General features: G+C 40.4%; 2 protein-coding genes across 4 annotated transcripts in view; both read right to left on the reverse strand.

The window, feature by feature from the left end:
* Positions 1-1,005, reverse strand: part of LOC119494089 (protein diaphanous homolog 1-like) — a 111,616-nt gene extending 110,611 nt beyond the window's left edge. For 2 of the 3 annotated variants that reach the window (XM_037779702.1, XM_037779701.1), the window contains exon 1: positions 176-1,002. In XM_037779702.1, coding sequence (XP_037635630.1) covers positions 176-286 — 111 coding nt within the window. In that variant the 5' untranslated portion in view covers positions 287-1,002. Of the gene's footprint in view, positions 1-175 lie in introns of all 3 variants that reach the window. The other variant, XM_037779703.1, reaches the window with a different exon arrangement.
* Positions 1,006-4,564: 3,559 nt separating this feature from the next.
* Positions 4,565-7,127, reverse strand: LOC119493817 (small integral membrane protein 32-like). The gene is made up of 4 exons (XM_037779283.1): positions 7,121-7,127; positions 6,892-7,007; positions 5,760-5,808; positions 4,565-5,655 (listed from the first exon to the last, which is right to left on the reverse strand). Exon 4 carries the CDS (start codon positions 5,625-5,627, stop codon positions 5,280-5,282), a length of 348 nt encoding a protein of 115 aa, XP_037635211.1. The 5' UTR covers positions 5,628-5,655; positions 5,760-5,808; positions 6,892-7,007; positions 7,121-7,127; the 3' UTR covers positions 4,565-5,279.
* Between the last annotated feature and the right edge of the window lie 9,065 nt (positions 7,128-16,192).

Below are 16,192 nucleotides of genomic sequence, written 5' to 3' on the forward strand. Positions count from 1 at the left end.
TGAGGGAGACAGAGCTCTTACACCTCATAACAACAATTATACAGTACATAAATTAAGGTAATTAACATAATACACATTATAAAACATGTACTCCATCTGTGGAGAGTTAGGGTGCAACACTTTTTAGAGCCCAACAGATCATAACAATAAGTTGAAACCAGTGTGGGATACTCACAAACTTCTTCTTCCCATCTCCATCCTCGAGGTTCTTCTTTGACTTCTTGTCCTTCTTAGGACCAGCAGCAGCAGCAGCAGCTGAGGCGGAGTTACCATTGTTTGGATCCATATTTATAACTTAATCCCCGTACTCAAACGTAAAAATGTGTCTTAACTTTAAGCACAGAGTGCTGTTAATTCCCTTGTGGCCTAAGCTAGTGCTGCTGGCTAACCTTAGCCACAATTAGCACAACGTTGCTAATGACTTGGTGGAGAGCCAACAGCCCAACGAGCCCCTCTCTGTAAGCCGCCTGTCTGGATCAGAGAAGGAGGGAAATTCAAAGCACAAACCCCAAGTCCTCCTGTCGAAAAAGTACAAAAATAACCTGTTGCGTTTATAAAAACACAATTATTCTACCAGTATCCACATGTGAGACACTCCGAAAGCTTTAAACTATGTGAGTTTTAAGTCCGGAAAAGTAAAGCGGTTAGCTGTAGCTAGGCTAGCTCGTCAGTTGGTAAAGTCTAAAATAAACTCTCTCACTTCCACGACTTGTTTTAGGCGACTACAACACTTGCGACGGGTTGGTGTTACGGATGACTTGGCTCGATGGTGTCTCCCAAATTAGTTTCCATGACTGCAAGAAGTTTAGTTAACTTTTTAACCCCTGAATGACAGAAAGAGAGGGAGGAAGCGTCTGTAGAGAGAGGAGTTCAGTCTTCCTGTTCTTCTGTCTGACAGTCAGTCCGCTCTGAGCTGAGCTCGTGGGAGGAGTCTGCAGCTCTGCAGCAGCTACACCTGAGAGAGGATTTAGATCACTGTTCTTCAGCCAAGACTCACTGCACACCAGAGCATCAGAAAGCTCCATGAAAAACCACATGAAACACAACATGAAAGAGTTACAGGCGTCTCCACTATTTGTTGTCCTGGCTCAAAGGTGGCAGCAGAAACTCTACACATCTGAAAACTCATCTGTACAGACAGACTGCACCTTGGCCCATAAAAACCTCTTTCTCCATCTCTTATTGTCTTTAAATGTAGGCTAGCACTACTTTATATACATATATATAAATATATGTATATAAATGTATATAAATGTATATACATATATATACATATATTTATATACATTTATAAACATATATTTATATACATATATAAATATATATATATACATATATATATATATACACACACATAAATATATATATACATAAATATATATATATATACATATATACATAAATATATATACATAAATATACATATACATAAATATATATATATATACATACATAAATATACATATACATAAATATATATATATAGATATATATATACATACATAAATATATATATATGTAAAGTAGTCTACTTATTGGATATATATACACATAAATAAATATATATATACATATATACATAAATATATATACATAAATATATATATATACATATATATACATATATAAATATATGTATTTATACATAAATATATATATATATACATATATATACATAAATATATATACATATACATATATATATATTTATATATATATATGTATATATATAAAGTAGTGTACTTCAAGTGCTAGTCTACATTTAGAGACAATAAGAGAAATATTTATATATACATATATACATATATATATATGTATATATATATACGCACATACCCATCTTACCCATGTTGACATGCAAAATTATTACTAAATAATGTGATTTCATATAATGTATGATGACTGAGCCTCCTTATTTGTTTTGTTGGATTGGTGTTGTTACTTTTATTTAATTTTCTTTATTTTGTGTTTATATGTGTATTGTGTGTGTTTTATTATTTCATGTGCGTAGTGTGTTTCTAAAAAAAAAAATAGAAGACTACTTATGTGCTCTGTAATTTATATATGCCTTGCAATGTTCTTCCAATTAAAATAAATAAATAATAAAATAAAACTTATGAAGCATTTTATGGGTCCAAACAACACTTTTCTTCATGTCCCACAGTTGTGGTCTCAATGTTGAGATACGTAAAATGAGCCAATTCAATTATAATATGACAATTATTTCAGAGAACAAGTGATGAGAACCATAAAAAATAAACATGTTACAGATTAAAATCTTAACCATTATATATAATTTGTGTACTTGTTTATATGTATTGCATACTCTATTGGTTAAAATTCATAGAGGTTGATTTTTTTTATTTATTTGGAAGCATCAAAAGTGACTGTCAAAAGTGACTGTAGTTGCAGAAACACCCATATATATACACATATGTGTATCTAATATGCATTCAAGGGGAACATCACCTAAATTAAGAATTCCAATATTTATATACTATATCTCCATGGCCTAAAAAAGTTCAATCAGTATCTGTGAGCATAAGATACTCTCTCTCAAAGTCATAAACCAGAGAAGTAAGTCTCACACTTGTGATGTCATAGGGTATAAAGTCTGGAGCTGCTCCATAGCCATATAGCCATATACCCAAATGAGCTTTATTCTAATGTAGTGTTCAGTTGTGAAATAGAAAATGTTCCCATATACTCAAAACATTCCCCTGGCTGCTCTCAGTGTCATCTATAACACATTTCCCCATTAATTGTCTATGTCGCAGCTCCAGACTTTATATCCTATGACATCACAAGAGTTTTAGCACTCTAGTTTTTTGGATTTTGGAGAGAGTTGTTTAAGTTTACTAATATTTTTGCACTGTCTTGAATAACATGTATGATGTTCTCCTTTAAACCTGACGTGTGAATGGTGATGCAACTGTACTGTGTCATAACTGTGTCATAATCTAAAAGAGGAAGAAAAAACACAGACGGTCAATTCAAAAGTCAAATGAGCAGTGTAGTGGAATAACCCACCAGCAGCAGGCGGCACAGGCCATTCATCTGAATATTAATACAACTTGTTTCCAAGTATTACTGGTAGGTACTACTGTACTGTGGAGTTATGAAGTTAACAACTTATATCTCAGGTGTTTCAGTTCAACAGTAACCTCTGGCATCCAAATCCTTATACACTGAAGTTTAACCAATAGTTCATACTGGAAATAGCCAAGTAAAATCAGATGAAGGGAGACTGGGTTCTGAGGGCAATTTGAAGAATATTCTTTTTTTTCATTGCAGGTAGCATAAAAGCTATGTATCTATCTGTCTATATAGATATAATATATTGCCTGCAGTTAAAGACCGCTGTAGTTTGATCTCTCCTACAGGACTTATTGCAAAAATCATCTCTTTGTGACACACATTTTTCCGTCCTTGACTCTTAAGTTTGGATGTAAGTTTGCCCAGAAAACCTCTATTGAAACATCTAAGGTTGCACCAATATTACACATATCTCCCATATCTGGAAAGGGATTCAGCTGATGTAGCTGAGTGAGATCTTACTTGTGCAAATGTTACATTTATTATTAGTATATGTATATAAAATGTAGGTCATCATTAGTAACCTTCCCTTCCTTATGGGACTAACATAAGATCTGTTTTGTGCAGGTGTTTTTTTTTTTTTTTATACCTTGTAAATGTGAAGTTAGTGGGCACTTTGCCATTAATAATCACACTGCTGTGCAAACAAATAATCGGACTTGGGGCGCCACCAAGCGGTGGCAGCGAGGCGCTGCAGTGTCACCAGAGTTAATAAAGCATGTCCTGCAAAGTTAATGTACCACTAGGAAGCAATTGAGATGTTTTTGTTCTCTAAAAATGATTTCTTTGCATTCACAAAGATGCAATTTGCACTGGGCGGCTGGGAAAGAACATTAGAATATGCAAGACAATTGCAGAAAATGATTGAATCAAGAAGGCACATATTGTTCTGAATGTGCTGACTAAATTGAACCAATTCTGATTGGAAAGTCTTCCAAAAAAACAGCATGTTTTTCTTTTTTGCCATTATAAGTTCAACCATCCAGATGTGGCCTTCTGTCCCCAAATTTCAAGATTTTGAATACGCACCACAGGCAACAATAATCACTGTGTTTTTATAAGATATAATGTCTTGAAATGCAGTGTTTCTCTTACCTCTCAGACGTACACACACACACACACACACACACACATACAGGATTACAGAGATAGGCTCATCAATCTGTCTCTTGGTATGTGAGGGATGTTTTCCAACAACAAGATTGGAGAGGATTTGCAGGTCACCAGTGGCACTGAAACCGACAACAGTTTGGTTTATCGTGCAGGTCTCGTCATAAACTTCAGCCTCAAGTCTTCATTCTCTTGGATATTGGCGCAATAAATTGTGGAGGGAGAGGTTAATTAAAATTGAAAGTGCACGGTAAGGATAGCAGCCCTTAAAACGCCTTTATGAACGCATTAAATGATAAACAGCTGGCCCCTTCACATCTGCAGCTGCAGCATCACCATTCATAAACAGAGACTGAAGTACATTTGAATATCTTTATGTGACGATATAGGCCTACACTTAATCAGCATTTTACAATGGGTGGGGGAGTTGATTGCTTCATTTCACAAGAACAAGACAGTTAAGTTACAGTCATACAAAATATTTTATATACAATCTAGACTCTTTCTGTTGCCATAAATCTCGTTTTTCCATGAAAAAAAAAGATGAATTTTTATCAGGTCTATAGTTTGAAATACTGTGAATTTGGATCAAATTTGTAAGCAATAAATACAAGCTTGTATACTGTACAAGGAATACATAATTTGTTTTCCAAAGTGCAGTGCTGGGACTAAAGGAGAGGGGGTGGCAGCAGGGGGATGATGGATTGTTTCACATTTTATTCATTCATTACCAGAAAATAGGCTATATGACTCACTAATTTGATCAGAGGGTTATCTATCCACCTGCAGTGGGAAGATTACCACCTGCAGTGGGAAGATGACTTCTGCAGTGGAAAGATAACACACCATCCATCTTCTCAAATGGTCTGGAGAGCTATATGGTGCACCTTAGAGTGAGAGATGTGGGCAACATTTGGTCTAATCGACTAATAGGATTTATTTAGGGCCTTTCCAATGTGTCAACTGATAAATGCAATCCAGTACGTGCAGCAGCAGTTCAGGGGGTGACCAGGTATTAAGTCAGGAGTCGCACTAATAAGACCCAGAGTCCTGGTTGGGTTGGGGGGTCTAGCCTACTTGTAGGAGGTCCTGGCCTCTCGCAGAGACCTGTCATATGGCATGGAGGCGAAGAAAGAGTTCCTCAGCTGACAGTTGATGAAGAACACGATGAGCAGCACCAAGAGGAAGAGCAGCAGGCACATGACTATGTAGGTGGTCAGGTCCGGTTTGTGGAGCTCGCCCTCCCGGAGCCCGGCTCCACCTCGCCCCGTGGTGGGCCTCAGGAGAGCGGCCACGCTCACCGAGGAGCCGCCGCCGTGGGAGGCGTTCATGGACGAGGGGCCGTGCGTGGAGGACTGGCCCAGGAGCACCAGGTCGAAGTCCGGGGCCTCGGTGGAGTTGAGGAGGATCTGCCTCAGCATGGTGATCACCGGCTGCTGTGTCTGTCGACTGGAAGGAGGGAAAAGAGACACAGGAGAAGGTTATGTAGCCTACTGGTGGTTTAGGGCCAAAATACATTTCTGATCTTCTGCTGTGTTATGAAGCATCCAGACCTCTCAGGTTCATCTGGATCAGGTCTGCTTAGTGTCCCCAGAGTCAGAACTAAACATGCAGAAGAAGCAGCGTTCAGTTTTTATGCACCAAATATTTGGAACAAGCTCCCAGAAACCTGCAGGACCAACTCCAACTCTGAGGTCTTTTAAATCAAAGCTTAAAACTTTCCTGTTTGCTGCTGCTGCCTTTTATTGAACCAGATAATGATCTTATACTGCACTAGAGCTTTTACTCTTGTGTGTTATACTCTATTTTAGCTTCTATCCTATAGCTTTTATTTTTAGCTCGTTTTTATTTTGTAATCTTTAATGTTTTTATAACTGTTTTAATGATGTCTTAATGTTCTTTTGCACTTTGTCAAAATGTTCTTGAATGTTTATGTAAAGCACTTTGAATTGCCCTGTTGTTGAAATGTGCTATACAAATAAAGCTGCCTTGCCTTGCCTTGCTGACTCCCTGTGTCTGTTCAGTCTGGGTGATTCAAGATTCCAGATGTTTATTGTCACGCCGGTTATACAGGTACAATCGTGTGAAATGCTTTTTCCTGGGAAGCTCCATTAAAATAATAAGTTATATTACAATTATAAAAGGGAATTCTTTGTACAAGGGCACATTAAGAACACATACATTAAGAACATATACAGTATAAGATATATTTTTGTGTGAGAAGGTGTCGTATGAATTATGTATTTAAAAGTCTGATGGCCGGGGGGGGAACTGTTCCTCAGTTTGCTGGTAAGAGTCCTGCTGGGATGTGGGGGGGGGGGTGTGATGCACCTTTTTATGATACGAATAGCCTATAACACTTACTGTTTTTATTATTTTTGTATACCTTTACCTCTCCTGTGTTTCACTCTGTTTGCTGATGTTGCTGCTTTGACACCTGAATTTCCCTCTGGGGATTAATAAAGGTTAATTTTATCTTATCTTATCTTATCTTATCTTATAAAACATCCAGTCATCCCATTGCACCCTATAATGTCTGACAAGGTCACTGATAAAACATCCATGATAATCTATATGCGCAAATCAGGTGATGCCATAATAAGTGAAAAGTATAGGCTGGAGTCACAGTTAAGTAATAGATTCCTATGAAATACCACAGGAACTTGTAAAGGGTGGATGACTTACTTTGGTTTGCGCTGCGAAGAGTTCCGCAGGTGAGCTGGAGAAGACTAAATCCCGGATCCGCATTCCTCTCTGTTCCTCCGGCTCTCTGTGCACTCCAGCCGCGCCGAGGACGCGCACTGGAGGAGGAGAAGGAGAAGAAGCGCGTCTATAGCTTCAGAAATCTGCACCCACAGAAACCATATGTATGTGTATGCGTGGGATATTAACAGAGCGTCTTCACCTCACTCACATTAAACACAACACTACTCAAATCCACGTGTCAGTGCAGATCAGGGCACATTTCCACTTGTTGTTTTGCGCTTAAATCCAAATCGTCCTGCCACGCGTGGTGTGGTTGAGCACCGATTTGGAGAGATATCCAAAATGACTAGGGTATGTCAGAGGTCGCTGGTGCGCATACATGTCCTCCAGAGCGTCTTGGTGTGCGCAGTACAACAAGATCTCCTCTGCTGTCTGTGCGCAAAGGGCGCAGAGAGGATTTCTCCAACCCCTCCGCTTGTTCTTTTATCCAGTAAAAAGAAAAGGGCCGATACGTGTCGGATAGATGCCACCGACGGTCTGCCCTCACGGGATTATCGATCCAGTATGACTAAAAATGAGACGAAGGGAGGAGATCAATGAAGGACAAAACACAGCAGCAGCAGCAGCACACCGGGTCGTGAACAGCTTCCCATCTTCGCCCTGGGTTTCGTACTGTCTGACAAAGCAAGAGAGAGAGAGAGAGATGAGGGAGAGAGGGAGAGAGAGAGAGAGAGAGAGAGAGAGAGAGAGAAGGAGAGAGAGAGAGAGAAGGAGGGAGAGTGGGAGAGAGAGAGAGGGGGAATTGCAGATCAGGAGAGAGGAAGGAGGACTGGAGGCACGTCACCAAACAGGGATGTGTGTTACTGTAAAGAGAGTCACAAAATAAACATCTATCTATCTATCTATCTATCTATCTATCTATCTACTGTATCTATCTATCTATCTATCTATCTATCTATCTATCTATCCATCCATCCATCCATCCATCCATCCATCCATCCATCTATCCATCTATCTATCCATCTATCCATCCATCTATCCATCTATCTATCCATCCATCCATCTATCTATCTATCTATCTATCTATCTATCTATCTATCTATCTATCTATCTATCTATCTATCTACTGTATCTATCTATCTATCTATCTATCTATCTATCTATCTATCTATCCATCCATCCATCCATCCATCCATCCATCTATCCATCTATCCATCTATCTATCCATCTATCCATCCATCTATCTATCCATCTATCTATCCATCTATCCATCCATCTATCTATCCATCCATCTATCTATCTATCTATCTATCTATCTATCTATCTATCTATCTGGGGGAAATATCTGTCAATTTATTTTCAAAGTGATGAGAGAAAGTTAGACTCATTTCTGGGTCAGTGTGGGCCGGGGAATGTCTCACAGTGGGGCGATGAGAGAACAGGAAAAGGGTGTGAGATTGGTGAGTGTGTGTAAGAACTCATACGGGCTGATTACATTTTTAGAAAAGATCTACTATACCAGGTAAGTCTTTTGTCTGAGTCATCCAGCAGTCCATTTCCTTCAGGAAAGACTTAAAGATCAACAAAACTGCTCTACATCTGCACCTCACACGACCTTGCCTGTGTGTTTAGAGCATACATGTGTATGTGTGTGTGTGTGTGTGTGTGTGTGTGTGTGTGTCTGTGAAACAGATTTGACATTGGTGCTCGACTGGTGCTAAAACGAAGGTGCTAAGGGTGGAGATTGGAAGCTTACACGATGCTTTGGACATGAGCATGCATACTAAAGGGCCAGACCCCTAAAAGCTCTGCCGAACTGTTTCATATTCATCTGCACCTGTTCTGTCACAATAGAATGGCTGGCAGGCATAGAGAGCAAGGACGGGGACACACACACAGACACACACACACACAGACACACACACACACACACACACACACACACATTGCAGCAAACAATACTTTACATAAACCCATCCCCAAATTGGAAACTTTGGTGCAACATGCCCATTATACACAAACAGACAATGAAAAGTTTGAGGCAAACTACAAATAACAGACAAACACCTGGCGGTGTCCTGGTGCCCCACATCAACTGTACTCAACAATAGAAGAGGATTACAGTGGACCAATGTGCAATGTCACATGGGAAATCTAAATACAGCCTGAAGCCTTGTTTACATACGTGGAGGGACAGCAATAATTGTGACGGCTAAGGAGATTACTGGTTATTATTGCTTTTTGGAAATGATGCTTGTTCCCAGCTTGGCTACGGGCTTGTGGCTATCCTCATCCCCATCACACACACACACACACACACACACACACACATAAAGACAAATCCAAAGACAAACAAAGGAAATTTGACCCATTTTGCCAAAATATGTGCGAGTGCCTTCGAGTGGTGATCTGTGTTATATTTGAAAAACTCCACTGCGATGTTGGTAACAGACCCAAGTCACCCATTATTATCAGGTGATGGGGTTCAGTTGATGTTCCGTGACGTGCATGTCGATTGATGCCTTGCTCTGTGACTGATTGTGAGAGTTATTAGGCTTTGCTTGTTAGCTGTAACCCGCGACAATGGGACTTTGATTAGACATGGTGAATTGTGATTCTCCACCACTGTTGACTTCATTAAAGCAGCAGTGGGTAGAGTTGGAGCAAATATGATTAAAAAAAAGTTATTTTTTATAAACTATATCCTGACAGTAGTGCATGAGACAGGGAATCTGAAAAAAAATAATGTGCCTTTGTGTCCTCCGGTGCTCCTAATGGCATCTGCAAGATTTCACAGACAGGAGGAAAACAACCAATCAGAGCCGAGCTGCAGCCTTGCCCTCTCTGAGCAGCTGTCAATCACCCGCAAACTCCGATCAAACGGTCAAACTAGGCAGCGCTGATCAAATATGAATCAATATTCTGTAACTGTAATGCCTATTTATATTTATATATTTATATTTAGCTGTAAAATTAGAAAGTTTGTGACCCGGCAGCCATGTTGAGATAAGTTGAGGAAATACGAAGCACCGCACACCAGCCGGAGCAAACTTTCTCATTTTACAGCTAAACAGTACACTACAAGATGTTTCTGAAAACATTTGAGGCAAGAAATAGGTATTACAGTAACAGAATATTAATTCATATTTGATCAGCGCTGCCTGGTTTGACTGTTGGATCAGAGTTTGACGAGTGATTGACAGCTGCCTCCGTTGAATGAACAGCCAATAGGAACGCTCTCTCTCTGAAATGATCAGTGATTGGCCAAAGTGACGGGCTAGATTTTTTAAAGCCTGAAAACAGAGCCATGAGGAGGTGCAGAAATCTAGTTTTCTCTCAGAACACTTGAATTACAATATGCTGAAAGGTTATTATGGCATTTTTGCCTAATGATGCCAAAAATATACTGCCTACTGCAGATTTAAGGGTGTCAACCAACTGGAGTCCCTTTCACCCTCCTCAAGCATCATGTCGCACAAAAGAATGACCTCTCACCTTCTATGTGTTTGTGTTATACATGTACACACACACACACACACACACACACACTGACTCTTCCACTCTCTAATTCCCTCATGTTTCTTTTCCATTTCTCTGCTGTGTGGTCCATTTCTCTCACTTCTCTTCATGTCTTCCCGCCTTCTCCTTTTCTCTCTCTCTCTACACCCCTTTCTCCATCTCTTTCTTAATCCTTTTAATCCATAAAAAATGAAAAAAAGACAAGTCATCCATGAAGCACTGTGAGCTCAAACTGTAGATAAACAAGAAAACTAAAAGTTCTTTTTCTAAGTTTAATCATTTTATTTTACAGGATGGAAATAAAGGAGACGGAGAGGTGCTTAAAAGAAGCTTAATGTTCCCGCTGATGAGACATAACCAAAGCAAATGGCAGGCCTGCAAGTCAACAGGGATTATGTATGTGTATAGCCTACACACACCAGCCACTCTCTCATTCATATGCACACACACTGATAAAACACACACTTCTCTCCACTGTCAGCTAACTGGAGATTTGGGTCTGCTCAGGGGTTGTTATTTTATTACGCATATTCTCCAATATTTCCAGGAGGAGAAGTATCAACGCTCTGAAAATCTTCCCTAAAAGCCTTCTGCCACAGTTTTACACCATTAGGTTTCCGTCACCTCAAATTATGCCATGTCAAGTGAGGGTGAAGTAAAGAGCACAAACAAAAGCTATGGTAATTTGCACTCACAGCAGTGCTTTTCCTCAGCCATTATTGCCGATCCCTTAGAGACAAAATATCTCGAGTCTACTGAGTTTACTTTATTTTTGCTTCATGAAAGAGTAATATTGTTGTGTTGCTTTCCTCAGAATGAGCTCCGCGGTGCAGTGGAGTCATTCGCCTCACTGGCGGGAGTCCAAAAGCCACCCAGATATACTGTCTATAGAGTCTATCCATCTCTTCCTATTCACTGCTCCACTGGCAGACTGTGAAGCCTCGTATAAAACAATGCAACCAGAAGCTCCAAAATCATTAATGATGAATATTTCCAAACAATGAAACTATCCCCATCTTGCTCGCTAAGACAGACACACATACACACACAGTAGCATCTGATAGCAGTGAAACTCCCAGACAGACTCTCGGGACAAAAACACAAAGAGAGACAGATTATGAGACCCGAAAACACACCCACAGGAGACATTCGACATGTGCAAACCACAAGCACACACACTGCCACACACTTACATAAGCAGAGACAGACAGAGAAAGAGAGACAACACACTTAAATACACACAATACACCCTACACTAGCACACACGCGCACACACACACACACACACACACACACACACACAGCACAGACAGTGTGATCACCAATGGCTACACAAGCAGCCAGGACTCCTTTATCTCTTGTGTCAATACAACTCCATTTTCTGTCTGACCGATTTCCGACACGAATCGTCAACAAACAAAAAGCTGTGACACGCAAACGTCTCCCCTCCTCTCATTTTGTGTAATCGTGTTCATTTTCTTTAAACCATCTCCTCTTTAACCTCCATGGGAAAAAAAATCAGAAGCGGGCAGAATAGGATTTCTCCCTGCCAGCGCCGTCAAACGCCCCCATTGGCAAAAATCAGACGCTCTACAATTAGTCACTTGATTATCTCGCCAGAACACCAAATGCTGCTCCTCATTTCAGGGAGGAATTAAAGGAGAGGCTTTTACTTTCTCTCACAGAAAATTATGATAAAATGGATACTCGACATGAGCGGGAGTTGTCATGTATTCACTGAAACAAACAAAGAGAACTACCACTTAAATTATAGGCCTGCAAACAGTGAATATGCATGTTTTGCATGTTTTGCATATTCATTCAAATCATGTTTTGTGAGGCCAAAATATATCAAAACCTGCAGATAAATAGTCACAGAAAAATAAAATGAAAAGAAACTATCAGGTAGAAAACATCTAACAGGTAAATTCTAGAGCTGTCAAAGTTAACGCTATAAGAACGTGTTAACGCAAAGTCGTTTTAACGTCACTAATTTCTTCAACTGATTAATGCAACTTGCGATTTTTTTGGTTGTAGCGGACTGAGTTTTAAAGCTAGAGTGAAGATACTGACATCACATGAAACTAGAAAAACCTAAAGAATCTATTGGTACCAACCATCTCATACTAGCTCGTCAACAAGGAGGCTAAATAACGCTCCAAACTTACGCTAAATTTTGGCGAGGAAAAACTGGCGTGGCCATTTTCAAAGGGGTCCCTTGACCTCTGACCTCAAGATATGTGAATGAAAATGGGTTTTATGGGTACCCACGAGTCTCCCCTTTACAGACATGCCCACTTTATGATAATCACATGCAGTTTTGGGGCAAGTCATAGTCAAGTCAGCACACTGACACACTGACAGCTGTTGTTGCCTGTTGGGCTGCAGTTTGCCATGTTATGATTTGAGCATATTTTTTATGCTAAATGCAGTACCTGTGAGGGTTTCTGGACAATATTTGTCATATGTGTTGCTAATTGACTTCCAATAATACAAATATACATACATTTGCATAAAGAAAGCATACAGTATTTCCCACTCCCATGTTGATAAGTCTCCCAAATCTCCCTTTAAGCTACATTTTGAACAGATAAAAAATGTGCGATTAATTGTGATTACATTTTTTTAATCGATTAACAGCCCTAGTAAATTCACATTTTTGTTGCATGTTTGACACATTTTGCAAATGTATGTTCCTATTTATACTCTATTTTATTGCAGTATAGGTTAAAATACACACTGAGCGTATAGCCTCAGCTCTCAGTGCAGGTCAAGTGGCCTCTCATCTCTATAGCAAACAGGGCAGACTCAGCCAGTACGGGCCACTGGGGTATTTCACAATGTGATCTTCAGGACAGTAAACAAACAACAAGAGGGGAGCAGAGAGAAGCTGTGCCTCAGCTAGCTTCTCTGTTTCCTTCTTGTTCTTCTGCATTTCAACGGTGAATAATTTCGGGGATGTTGTGTTCAGGATCAGTGAAGGAGGTCTTGAGGGAGGGGCCCCGGGTAAACAGGTGCTTGTTTGAGCTTAGGGAGGGTCTCTGGTCCAGTAGCTGTGTGATCGAGCAGAGACTCACCTCAGAAGCCCTGGGAGGGCAGGAGGTGTGTAGGAGAAAAGAGGGGGAGTGAGGAGGGAAACTAAATAGATCAAGAGGGAAATAACAGAACCAGTGTTCCCTGTAAGACACAGTGGAGTTCTGCTGTCTGTCGGCTGATGAAGAGAGGAGCGGGAAAAACAGACAGAAACAGCTAATTACTCAGTACCATACGGTTCAGGGTCACCAAGGTCACGGCCACCTGTGAGTCAGACGAAACGGAGTATGAGGAAGAGCCGAACAGACAAGTAAAACGTGAGAAGAATATAGATGAAGACAGCGGCAGGACGGAGACAAATAGAAAGTGACGGAGCATAAAATAATTGCTGGGACGGACAGAAACAAACAGCAGATTTAAAAAAAGAGACGGAGAAACAATCAGGAGGGCGGGTGAGTGAGAGGTAAAACAAACAGAACACAGAGCAGAACAAAGGGACAGAAAGGCATCATGAGTCAGAAGATGAATGGTGGTGCCGCAGCTATGGTTAGCCCATAAAAGGGAAACTATGTTGCAGGTACATAAATACACTGAGGGGAAATGTTGCTGTATATGACGAGCAGCAGCAGAAGCACTGAGGTTGATATAAACATAACTTGTGTCTCACTCATTCTCCCTTCACACTCACACACACAGTGAATGGGAGAGTGTTTGCAATCTAGTCAATGTTGTAGCAATTCCTGTACAGCGTATCATATCCATTACTCACTGTTGTTAGGAATACTGAGATAAAAATGCAAAAAGCGGATGTGATAGCAACACTGAGGAGGACACTGGTGCTGTCGCAATGAGCCGACTGCTGCTAATAAAAGATGACGTCAAGCATGATGAGGATGATGAATGCTGTGACACAAAGGTGATGCTTGTTGTTAGATTACCTGCATTTTGTACGAGAGTTTCTGGAGTGGATTTTTCTGCTCACTTTATTCAATTGGTTTCCAATTAGCTGAATGCACATCCTCTGGGTTTTCACACGATACAGCTGTGATGTAAGATTTTGAAATGTTGTACTATTAGGTGAAATTCTCATGTGTTTCTGGAATATTGTTGAATATTTGTTAGTTACAATGTTCAGGTTTTAAGATGCTGTGTCATCTCTACTGATGATGTCCGGATCAATTGTTCTCAGTTGGAGTTAATTAGTCTGTTGACTTTTTGGACCAATCGAGACAGAAACTGTTGCTGACCTGTAACTTTTCATTTTACATGGAAAACTGTTGCAAATTTGGAAAAACGGGAAAGAGTGCCACTAAATGGTGAATGGACTTTCATATATATTGCGCTTTTCTAGTCTTCCGACCACTCAAAGTACTTTTCATGTCAGCATTCACACACACAATCGACACAGATGGCAGAGGCTGCCATACAAAGTTGCCACCTGCTCATCAGGATCTAATCTAAATACTCATTCACACACCGACGGCACAGCCTTCGGGAGCAATTTGGGGTTCAGTATCTTACCCAAGGACACTTCGACATGTGGACTGGAGGAGCCGGGGATCGAACCACCGACCTTCCAATTGGTGCATGACCCTGGATGACTCTGTAGGAGGATTCAGAAGCAGAGTAAAACTTCAGTGCCAGTTAAGAAATACATCCTTTCACACTGATTTGGCGAAAATCAGGAAGGCGTATTCACAAAGGAATTCAAATAAATTCCTTAGATTAGGTTAAACGGCAGGTCAAATACTGCATGCTTGATTAAGCTACATGGTGCACCAGGGAGCATGGATCCTTCTAATAATCAGGCTCTATTAATCGCTCTGCAAAACACCCCATAGACCTCGAACAGGGTGAGTAGAAACTATTCTATGACACCAGTTACAATACAGAAAACTCAAGTTGTTTTTATGTATTGTGATGAAAGTGAAGATTTTCTATAAAACCATTATTTGAGATGGATGCACACCTGACACATTTGTCTTGCGTGTGTGGTTTCATGCGCTTCACTTGCAATTATGAGTTCACTGCGTGCTCGGCGCGGCCTCGAGGGCCGGTTGAGCCACCTGGAGGCTTGTCAGGGAGTTGTCATATCAATCTCTCCATCCATCTTGAACCAGCGCACCGTGGCTTTGACAAATCAAACGAGTCTTTTCTTCTCAAAGCCCACCCGATAGCCTCTTCCTACTCCACTCCATTAGCCCTCTGACTGCTCCAGAAATTAGATATCGGCGTTTCACCGATGATGGAGGCTCAAGACAGTCTCAGCTCTGTGGATTTGTGATTTCTTTATAGGCTGTCATGTCAGAGAAGTGAAAAAAAAATGGGTTGGAGAAGGTCATATGACGCTCTTATGACTGTAATCAAAGTTGTATTTTAGTGATGAATGGGCGGCTTTATGCTCTACAATTGTCCTTTAGTTTGTTTAAGAGGTTTGTCCTGATGAGATTCTCTCCAGAGAGCTTTCTCCTAATGAGATACTGAGATGAGAGACTGAGATGGCTCAAGGGCGTGATTGATGCCTCAGATAGGAGCTGTATCTGTGTGCAAAAATGATGAGTGGCACATGCTCGTCTGCGAGAGTTAAGAGCATCAGAGAGACTTTTGAGTTTAAGAATGCTTTTGTGTTAACGCATCCATTAATATGTGAGTGTGAAGCGTTTATTTGTTTCTGTACAAACAAGTTAGCATTCACCGTTTAAATGTGTTTATGACAGACAGTCTGGTG

This window comes from Sebastes umbrosus, chromosome 9, assembly GCF_015220745.1.
Source record: "Sebastes umbrosus isolate fSebUmb1 chromosome 9, fSebUmb1.pri, whole genome shotgun sequence".
In the NCBI taxonomy this organism is placed as follows: Eukaryota; Metazoa; Chordata; class Actinopteri; order Perciformes; family Sebastidae; genus Sebastes; species Sebastes umbrosus.